Genomic DNA, 10,991 nt, shown 5'->3' with positions numbered 1-10,991 from the left:
ATCAAAGATTTCCTCCTGTGCCCAGGGCAGTTCTGAACTAAACAATATAAAATAATAAAATAATTATTAAGAAATCGGATTGCAATTCAGATTTTCATATTTGGTCGGCAATGTTTTAAGTTCCCCCCTGTAAGTAATTTATTAATGAATTCTTTGAGGGATAAAGATACATTAACTTATTCTAATATGGAAGAATTGGGAACACAGGCAAAAAAGTAGACAGCCCTCATAAACGTTCACAGCAGTTTCTGTAACTCAGAAAAATAGAAGCAGTTAAGCAAGGAAAAATAATAGCTCCAACAATGTTAATATTTTGTGTGCACAGGCAGACATGGAAACTACACACATCGAAAGTGATTCAGAATAAAACGTTCACGTCTAGGAAATGAAGATTATTGTGCAACTTTGTGAATCTCATTAATGAAGAGGGGAGGCAAGAGAATTAAAATGTTTATCAAGCCACTATCAGAGGCTACAATGTGCTGATCAGCCCTGTGGCCAGGTTGGGTGAACACCTTCAAAGCAATGGAAGATTTCTACTGCAATTGCTAACAGCCCATTCCCCACTCCAATTCCCTCTGGCTAAAACCATGGGGAACCTAAGGATTAAAGGCTGGGAAATGCCACCCAGCTGGCTTTTAGCAGTAAATACTCTTTCCCTTCCCCTTCCTCAGGTTATGTCAATATCAAAGGAAATGGGAATTAAAGAATGACATATAAACTGAATTCCCTGAACACTCAGGGTCCCTCTCAGTGCCTTTCTTTACTCTATCTCTCACTCTCTCGCACTGTCCCACTCACTCTCTGCCTCTGAGAGACCACATCTGTCTGTGGAGTGAGACTCCTTTCCAATAAACTTTCCTTTTGACTCTAACTTTGGCATGTTTGTTGAATTCTTTCTTCACTCTCCATCAAAGGACCCTCTTCTTTTCTCAGTGCAGGACTTGGTTACCTACACTCAGGAAAATTTGTCCTGTCCTGCATCATGCATCTATCTGTGGCTGATATGCTTTGTATTTAAGAAGCACAATAAGTAGAGGAGCACACACAATAATACAAAATAAATCAGAGCTCTTGTTTCTTAGTCTTACACTTATTTAATAAATTTCGCACATCACTTGTGCCAAAGAAATTTAACACAAAAGAGCCACTAAAAATTTAACACGTGAACACACATTAATAATATGATTCTTGTTGCTTCCATATCTTAGCTATTGTAAATTTTGCTGCCACGAATCATGGGGTGCATAGATCTTTAGGAAATATTGTTTTGGTTTTGTTTGGATAAATACCCAGAAGTGCATTTGCTGGGTCAAAAGGTAGATCCATTTTTAATTTTTTGAGAAACCTCCATATTGTTTTCCATACCGGCTGCACCAATTTGTAGTCCTACAAACAGTGAACAAGAGTTCCTTTTCCTCCACATCCTCGCCAAACAGTTTTTTTTTTTGTTTTGTTTTATTGATGAGAGCCATTCTGACAGGTGTGAGGTGATATCTCATTGTGGTCTTAAATTACATTTCTCTGATGGTTAGTGTCCTTGAACATCTTTTCATCTGTCTATTATCTATCTGTATTTCTTCTTTACAGAAGTATCTGTTCTGGTCTTCTGCCCATTTTTAAATTGAATTGTTTGATTTTTGTTGTCGAGTTGTGTAACTTCTTTATATATTTTGGATATTATCAGATATATCATTAGCGAACATATTCTCCCAGTCAGTTGCCTTTTTGTTTTGTCGATGGTTTCCTTTGCTGTACAAAAACTTTTTAGTTTAATGTAGTCTCATTTATTTTTCCATTTCCCTTGCCTGGGGAGATATATCTTTAAAAGAAGTTCCTGTCAGTAATATCAGAGTTTACTGCCTATATTTAAAAGTGTTGTTCACTTATTACTTTCGACTGTGACTTCTCTGATATCTAGGATTTGATTTTCAATTAAATACTTCCACACTTCCTTTTTTACATCTCCAAACCACTTTGCAGCATGAATTCTGTGGTGTACTGAAGTATATACTTTGGACAAAGGTCTTTCATTGCATAGTAGGAATGTAGAATTTCTCCCCAGTAAGCATTCTCTGATGTGCAGTGAGACTGTAGAATTTCTCACACTTTTTCCAGTTTTTAAATGGTTTCTCTCCATTATGAATTCTCATGTGTCGAGTAAGCTGTGAATGGTGAATGAAGGCATTGTCACAATCTCTACATCTGTAACGCTTTTCTCCAGTATGAATTCTCATGTGTCGAGTAAGCTGTGAATGGTGAATGAAGGCTTTGTCACAATCTCTACATTTGTAAGGCTTCTCTCCAGTATGAATTCTGTCATGTTGTGTAAGGTGCGAACGCCGTTTAAAGTCTTTACCGCATTTTTCACATTTGTAAGGCTTCTCTCCATTATGAATTCTCTGATGTTCAGTAAGTTTTGATCGCTGGTTAAAGGCTTTGCCACATTCTTTACATTTGTAAGGTCTCTCTCCAGTATGAATTACTTCATGTCTACGAAGATATGCACACTGAATAAAGGCTTTACCACATTCTTTACATCTGTAAGGCTTCCGTCCACTATGAATTCTCTCATGCTTACTAAGATATGAACGATGAGGAAATGCCTTACCACATACTGTACATCTGTAAGGCCTCTCTTCAGTATGGATTTTCTCATGTCTACTTAGACTCAATAATTGACTGAAGACTCTTCCACACTGATTACATTTGTAAGGTTCCTCCTTGGTACAAATGTTCTCAGAAGATTGGTTCAAAGACTTGACACATTCACTACATGAGTTTATTTTCTCTACAATATGACTATTCTGATGTATAATGAGATCTGAACTTCGATTGAAGACTTTTCCACATGTATAATGATTGTCTAAAAATTGAGTTCTCTGAGGTTTCTTAGGATCTGACCTTTGGTTCAAGTTTTCCCAAGATTCACTAAGTTGACAACTTCTCTGTCCATTACACGTACTCTAGTCATCATTGAAGACAAAAAGGCCTTTAGTGAGGGCTCAAATGTCATTAATCATGTAAAGCAGTTTCACCTACTGAACCAGGATGGTTGTATGAACACCCTCCCACATTCATGAAAACTATAACTTTGTAACAAAGGATGATTTCTCCATGGGAGAATAATGAATCCCTGCTTAAAGACTTTTCAAATTCATCACATTTAGAATTTCTTTATTATGAAATCTGATATTGAGAAATGTGGGACTAAATGTTTAATCCAATCCTACATTTGAAATGATATAAAATAATTCTCCACACCACATGTAAGGTAACCTACCACATATAGTCCACATTTCCTGTCAGATTATATATATATATATATATATATATATATATATATATATATATATATATATATATCTTTTGAAAACTGTTTACCATCTTCACATTCGGAAACATTGTTCTGCAAATGTAACTGCCTTAAAGGAATGGTTTTCCCAAATGCATTGTCCTTCACACTCCTCCTCCCATTCCCAGTCTCCAGTGTAAATTCTCAATGCCCCACCTTCCATATCTTACCAGTAGCATTTTGTGGAATGTATCTTCTATGCCTGGCTTTGGCAACAAGCCTTGGGTATCGGCAGAAGAGAGAACAAAAAGATACCAAATAAATTATCGCTCTTACTACACTTTAAATTCTAATGGACAAATAGAACACTGATTACAGGACTCAGCAAGATGGCATAAGAGTAAACACCAAAACCTCTCTCCTCCATGAAAATGTGAACTTAGCAACAATTACTGACCTGATGGCCTTTTTGAGTACTCCAGAAACCAGCAGGGAGTTCCCAGCATGCCCAGGATAACAAACTATGAGGAAGAGTTACATCAAATTTGCTCACCCTACCTGACGCACCATTGCAATACTGTGAGAATACCCCAGTCAGAAAATTTATATTCCAACTTCTCTCCATCGACACACAGCTCATTATATGTTTAATCTAGAAATGTACACCTAGCTGCAATTACAATTTAAATGTCATTAAATACAAAGTAAACTTAGTTCATACAATTTAGATGTTTTTCAAAACAAATTCTTAACCAAGTGTTTTCTTTCTCCTTCCTTCCTTCCTTCCTTCCTTCCTTCCTTCCTTCCTTCCTTCTTTCTATCTGTCTTTCTGTCTTTCAGCAAGGCAACCCTTGGTTGACTTCACACATTGCAAGGACCTTGTCAGCTTACAATCCCTTATTTTTTTTTAATTTTTTACTTCTACAGAACCTGGTCTTGCTAGGTGGTCTCCCATCCAACTACTAACCAGGCCCTACCCTGTTTAGCTTCCGAGATTAGATGGGATCAGGCTTGTTCAGGGTGGCATGGCCATAGACAAGTGTTTTATTTTTCAATCCACATTAAGTTTTGAACTCTCATATTTCAAATCAAATATTAAGGAAAAAACAAACAAACAAGTCAGTCATCAAGAGCACAAAATGAGAAGCCACAGACTGGGAGAAATTTCTGGCAAAAGTCACACCGATAAAAAACAACGCAAAACATACAAAGAACTCTTCAAACTCGACAGTGAGAAAACTACTAACCTAATGGAAAACTGGGCCAGGCACCTTAACAGACACCACACTAGAGAACACAAACAGATGGCAAAACAGTACATAAAAAGATGCTCCACATCATATCACTAGGGAAATGTACATGAAAACCTTGAAAATTAAACAAACAAACAGCAAATGAAAACTACACCATACACCCAGCAGAAAGGCCAGTGACCAGAGCACTAACAACATCAAGTGCTGGTGAGGATGTGGAGCAACAGGAACTCTCGCTCATGGCTGGTGGGAATGCAGAATGCCACAGCCACCTGGGGAGAGAGATGGGTGCTTCTGACTAAACACTGAACATTGTCACCATACGACCCAGCAATTGTGCTCCTGAGTGTTTACTCAATGACTTGAAAACTTTGATCCACATGAAAGCCTGTATGTTGATGTTTATAGCAGCTTTACTCATAATTTCCAAACTTGGAAGCAACCAAGATGTCAATCAAGAGGTGAATAATTGTGGTAGACAGACAATAGACTGTTGTTACTCAGCACTATAAAGAAATAAGCTATCAAGCCAAGAATACACATGGAAAGCTCCTAGGTACATATTAAGTGAAAGAAGCCAATCTGAAAAGGCTCCATCCATACTGTAGGATTCCAATTCTATGACATTTCAAATACAGACAAAACGATGGAAGACAGTGAAAAGATCACAGGTTGCTGGGATTTAGAAGAGAGATGAACAAGTGAAACACAGAGAATATACAGGGCCAACAAACTAGTCTGCATGATGCTCCAATGGTCAATACATGTCAACACAAATCTGTCCACACCCACGGAAGGGACAGCCCAACAGTGAATCCTAAGGTGGTCTGAGCTTTGTGGGATAACGATATTTCGATGTAGCTTGGCCTAAGTCACGAATGTACCGCTCTGGTGGGGAACAAGAAGGGGGAGGCTACGCATGTGAGAACTCTCCATAACTTCTACTGTTCTGCTGTGAGCCTCAAACTACTCTTTAAGAAAAGTCATCTTCAGACCTCTGCTTCTGAAATAGCTGTTCTCAGGTCCATGTGTCTCTCCAGTGGTTCTTTATGCTCACACAATGACATTAAAGTTGGTATCTGCTACTTAAAAAACAAAACACAGTAAGATAGCAATTCATACAAAACAGGATGACCATTGTCAAAAATATATATATATCGAGAGTTGAATCAATGTGGAGAAACTGGACCCTTAGGTACAGTTGGATGAAATATATAAATTAGTGCCAACCATATGAAAAACAGTATGACATTTCTCACAAAGTTAAAAATAAAAGTATCTTACGATGTAGCCATCCCACTCCTGGGTATATATATATCCAAAAGTCTTCAAAGAGAGAACTTCAAGAGACATCTGCACACCCATATACATTGTAGCATGAAAGCTTGTAATAGTTGGAAGCAACCCAAATAGCCATGACAGATGAACAGATAAAAGAAAATGTGCCATATACACTGGAATATTACAGAGCCCTGAAATAGAAACAGCTTATCCTCTGATATAACACAGAAAAACCTTGAGGACATTTATTAAATGAAGCACATGAGTCACAAAGAGACAGATACTGTGATTCCACTTCTGTAAGTTATCTAATGCAGTCTACCCCATAGGGAATAAAATGTAAAATGGTAGTAGCCAGAGTCTTGGGGTAAAGACATGAGGAAATGGTGGTTTAATGGGTTTTGAGACAGTTATGCAAAGCAGAAATTTCTAGAGATCAGCTGCACAACAACTTGAACATACTTAACATGACTAAATTATACAGTTACAGATGGTTCAGCTGTTAGATTTTTAGTCATGTGTTTTTGCCAAAATTGAAAATAAAAAATATCTCAAAGAAATAGTTACAAAACACATCAAAAATCACCTTTAATTCAAACTGGTGTTTTTCTCACAAAAATATAAAATCTACCATAAACATGAATTTAAGACTATCTCCATACTATTTAACTAAACAAGATAAAATAACCACTGACTGAAAAGAAAAATAAAATAAGACAAATAAACAAGTCATGAAAGAAGTCAAAGGAAAATTATACCAACAGGCCATGAATCACTGACCTATAAAATAAACATCTGAGATTAAAGTACTCCTTGATTAGGAGACATGTTGCAGAAGGCAGACTAAAAACCAAATGATTACTTTTTGCCTCAACCTGAAATTGAGGAAGCAAACACTTTCATCAATATGGTAACCTAAAATCTCAGTAACTCACTTCTTCCCAGAGCAGTACAAAGAGCACATCGTATCAGCACTTCAGAATCTAAAACCACAAAATGTAACACAGATTTGATTGGAGAGTGAAAACATACAAGACACAGGTCCAGGCAGGTTTGGAATGAACGGGAAAGAATGAAGAAATGATTGGTATAAAATATCGGGGCACAGTGGAGACTTCCCTCTTTGGTGGGCAATAAGCTAAGGCCCCTGTGGCATTAAGTTATTGATGACTTTGGTGAGGGAAACAGGGAACCAGGAAACATAGCCTTTGAGTTTCTAATGTTCATTCATACAAAGCAAAAGGACAATGTGAAGTGAAACAGAGAATGAGGTTTTCTCGATTTAGGAAGGTGCCTATGATGAAATTTTTGAGACTCAACTTTGTAGGGTCATGTTTGAAGCCTCTTTAGAAACAGGAATTATAAAGCAGAAAATATGTGCCATCTCTCCCCAGTGCCCCAGGGATTTCTGCACCAAATTCGAGGATCTCTACCACTTCCTTCACAAAGCCCTCACGTGTCACAAAAACGAAACTTAAAAATGGCTTCCGCTAGAATTCCTCAGCACATGTGGACTCTCCCAGGCCCCCAAGGCAACGGAAGGGCAGGCAGAACCTGCTGGAGCCCACAGGCCAAGGGGAGGATGCTGGCCCCACTGTGAGTGTGACAAAGATCATGGAACAGCTGGAGTCCCTAGAGGATGTAAGAACATGGGACATGCGGGAGAGAGCTTGTCCCTCTGGGACAGTGTCAGAAAGAAACCTAGGCTTCTCATATCCTTCCCACTGAAGCACAGATTCCCAACAGACGTTTTAAGTTCTGGCTTCTTCCGTGACCTTAGTGAGGCCCTCTCACTTGTGTCATCTGCTTCCTTTATTCACCACCTACCTGCGTGGATGGACATTATCTTTTTTCTCTTCATATCCCAGGCCTCCTTCATTGGCTCCAAGAAGATGATCAGGTCTGGCTTGGAGACAGCAAGACCTGTTTATTAGAAAAAGGAACATGAGTTTTAATGGAGATTCTACACTCTAGTATTTGCTTGGGGGGAAGACTAAACATCGTAGAATGTTAGAATATTCTAGAAACTGAATCCCCAAAATACTGTTTTCTGACCGCGTCTTTACTAGACAACGTGTAAAGTGTTCAGATTCTGAGTTCCATATCCAAGTATATCATGAAGACCCTTCTGCACCAGCAACCCCTAATTTATCCCTTGAAAGCAGAGAGCTGAAACTCTGCCACACAAAGCAGAGGCTCCCAGGAGACGTATTAATGAAGGAAATGACCCTGAGGGTGGGGTAAGAATTCTGGAAGAAAGGCGTCCTCACCCAGGGAGACCAGGTTCTTGTAGGTCTCCAATGTCACGTCCATATATAGTTTCTGCTGAGCTGGGTGCAGGCATTCCCACTCCTCCTGAGAGAAATTTATAGCCACATCCTTGAATGTTAACCGTCTCTGAAACAAAACACATTTACCAAGTGGCCATGGGCAGAGTTTGTAACGTAGCTGAAGAAGAAAAGTTAAGAAAACTAGTTCTGACCTAGGAGAGGATAAGGAACTAAACAGTGAAGTCATCGGCAGTAATATCCTCCAGTGTATTTTCTAATTCTGAAAAGAGAAGATGATATATGACCCACTAAACCACTGAAGAGACTAGATAAATAACAAGTTTGCATTTAACCAGTGACAACAATATCTTGAAAATTCAGTATATAATAGATATCACTGTTTTTCATATATTAATTTATAATTCACTTAAGTAATAATAGCGAGGACATTACTATTCATTCTCTTTTATGAGAATATTTTGTGAAAATTCCAGTAAATGATAGAGCCAAGGTTTTACTTTATCACAATTTTTCAAAAAGAACACAGACCAATATGTAGAGACAACTCTCGTGAACATTCACAACAGTTTCTATAACTGAGAATAGAGACAACTTAAGCAATTAAGTTGAAAGAATAGCTCCAACAGTGTTAACATCTTATACACACAGACAGTCATATGGAACTATGTACACATTAAAAGTGATAGAATTTTCTCATTAATGACATTCAGATTATTTTGTGAATCTCATAAATCAGCTTGTCAATGATCCTCTTTCTATGGTTTAAAAACAGAGTAAAACACACAATAAAGTAAATTAGAGCTATTGTTTCTTTAAAATTTAACATTGATCATATATTAATGATTCTTGTAAACTTTCTTGAAAATACAAAAATTGATGAAGTACAGTATGTTTGTGACATGAGTGTGGAACATTTATAATGAACATTTACAGGAACAAGGACTGACTGATTAAAATCTCTACTTTAGACCTCAATTATCTCGCTTTCTTTTTGCCCAGCAGTGGAGGGAGAAAGGCAGTGAGACACTGTCTGCCATGTGGACCATGAGAACTACGAGGACCATGAGGACCATGAGGCCTGAGCAGCAGCACCTGTGCCCATTGCCAAGCTTCTCAAGGTTCAACAGAGCTTATGAGTTGAAGATGAATGGAGGCTGTCATATTTTCCAAACATCACAGGGGACGACTAAAACCACTAGAACTGCATCCACCGAGCACATAGGTAATTGCAGACAAAGGTTCAAATCCTTAGCTGTGGTGTTTTAAAAAGTCTTCACTGACTCAGAGATATGGCATGCAAAATTTGGGGAAAAAAATAAAGAACGTCAAGACCTAGATAGAAGAAAATACTGAAAATAAATTTAGGTGACCAAGGAACAGGGAGCGACACATCATCACTGCTGTGCTGTTACTGGAAAAAAATGAATAAGAAAATCATAATTTGAATGTGATCACATGACATTAGTTTTATGCAAATGTCAACCATCACAAAGCTCCTATGTTGTGTAACTCTAATATTGCATTTAAATAGTAAGTCTTTCTTCCCAATCTAGTGAGCAAGTCTCCTAATCACTCTGCTTTTTCAGAATTTTCCTGAGCTACACGAACCACGAACGCCGTCCCAATCAAACGTGCACGCTCTGAACCCCATCACACAGCACTGATGTGGCCATGATAGGAACCTACAACCCATGCGCCCCTTCTTCGCGACACCCGAGCATCTGACCGGCCCCAGGGGGTTCGTGGCCATGACACCTTCCCAGCTCATTGTGACCAAGGGGATGTTTTCAGTAGCTGAAGGTCCTTAATTCCCTGTGAGGCTTCTTCATGCCCTTAGGAGCCTAGATGGAGGGAATGCATAAAAGGCTTGGGACAAGGTTCAAAAGTATTCTAAAAAGATGATCGTGATACTCATAAAAAAAAATACAAAACAGCTACGACAATAATAAGTAGTTAAAAACAACCCAGCTAGACAAGAGCATCAGAGAAGAGAACTAAAGGCTGCAGGTTGTAAATACATTGATTGCAGGAAAAAAAAGACATAACCTCTGACCCCAGAGGAAACGATTACCTGAGAAGTTGCCATTTTGTCCTTGTCCTTGCGCACAGGGTTGTTTCCTTGAGTGATGTTATGTGAAAAATCACCGTCGAATCTTGAGATTTTTGCCTTCAAAGGGGTCAACACAGCCCCTTCATCTGCTCACCACACATTCACAGGAAGAAGATCGTGAAACTCTGAAAAGGCCACCCTCTCCTGTCCGTTGTCATCAGCGAGTCAGGGACAGTGAGCTCCGTGAATGAACGAACTGTGAGCTTTTCCTTTCTTGTCTACAGTGTCTACCCCTCCCACAGATGTCCACAAATTTCCACAGCAGACAGCGAAGGCTGCTTTCCTGCTTCCCAAAACCCACCACAGCACCCTGTCATTGGCCTTTGACCAAAGCCTGCTCTCAACTCTCACAAACGAGTCCTGGAGCCCTCCTGCCAATCCCGGCCTCACTTTAGAATCACCTGGAACACCTCATTAACATAACGATGCTCCACCCAAGCCAGTCGTTAGTCTGTGCTGCCTGAAGCCCAGGTAACTTGTCTTAAAACTCGTCAGGTGATCTAGTAATGGTTCCTGGAAGGGAACCACTTAGCTTGAATGAACAGGAGATCCCTGGGGGATCAGGGCCCACTGCAGGGGGCCATGAAATGGCATATTTAAGTCCTCCCCAGGGATGCTTGCCTCGCCAGCCCCCCACCCCACACCGTTTCCTGTAGCACTGGGCCAGACCTCAGACTCCGCACCCCTGAGCCTTTCGATGGTGCGAAGGGTGGGGGGAGAACTTCTAGAAGAGCAGGCTCACAGATGAAATTCCTTCCCCT

The 10,991-nt window shown here is 39.4% G+C and overlaps 1 protein-coding gene and 1 pseudogene across 2 annotated transcripts; both read right to left on the bottom strand.

Annotated features, from left to right (window-relative positions):
* Positions 1-1,798: 1,798 nt before the first annotated feature.
* Positions 1,799-10,732, bottom strand: LOC107500443 (zinc finger protein 85). 2 transcript variants are annotated; one of them, XM_016125694.2, is made up of 5 exons: positions 10,192-10,732; positions 8,100-8,226; positions 7,657-7,752; positions 3,526-3,575; positions 1,799-2,966 (listed from the first exon to the last, which is right to left on the bottom strand). In XM_016125694.2, the coding sequence occupies exons 1-5, from the start codon at positions 10,204-10,206 to the stop codon at positions 2,031-2,033; spliced, it is 1,224 nt and encodes a 407-aa protein (XP_015981180.2). In that variant the 5' UTR covers positions 10,207-10,732; the 3' UTR covers positions 1,799-2,030. The 2 variants fall into 2 exon arrangements, with proteins under 2 accessions (XP_015981180.2, XP_015981181.2); XM_016125695.2 differs by lacking the exons at positions 1,799-2,966; positions 3,526-3,575 and having other exon boundaries at positions 6,668-7,752.
* Positions 4,214-4,332, bottom strand: LOC118611635 (annotated as a pseudogene).
* Positions 10,733-10,991: the final 259 nt, after the last annotated feature.

Source organism: Rousettus aegyptiacus, unplaced genomic scaffold (genome assembly GCF_014176215.1).
Source record: "Rousettus aegyptiacus isolate mRouAeg1 unplaced genomic scaffold, mRouAeg1.p scaffold_m13_p_14, whole genome shotgun sequence".
Lineage (NCBI taxonomy): Eukaryota > Metazoa > Chordata > Mammalia > Chiroptera > Pteropodidae > Rousettus > Rousettus aegyptiacus.
This window is presented reverse-complemented; position numbering and strand designations above follow the sequence as displayed.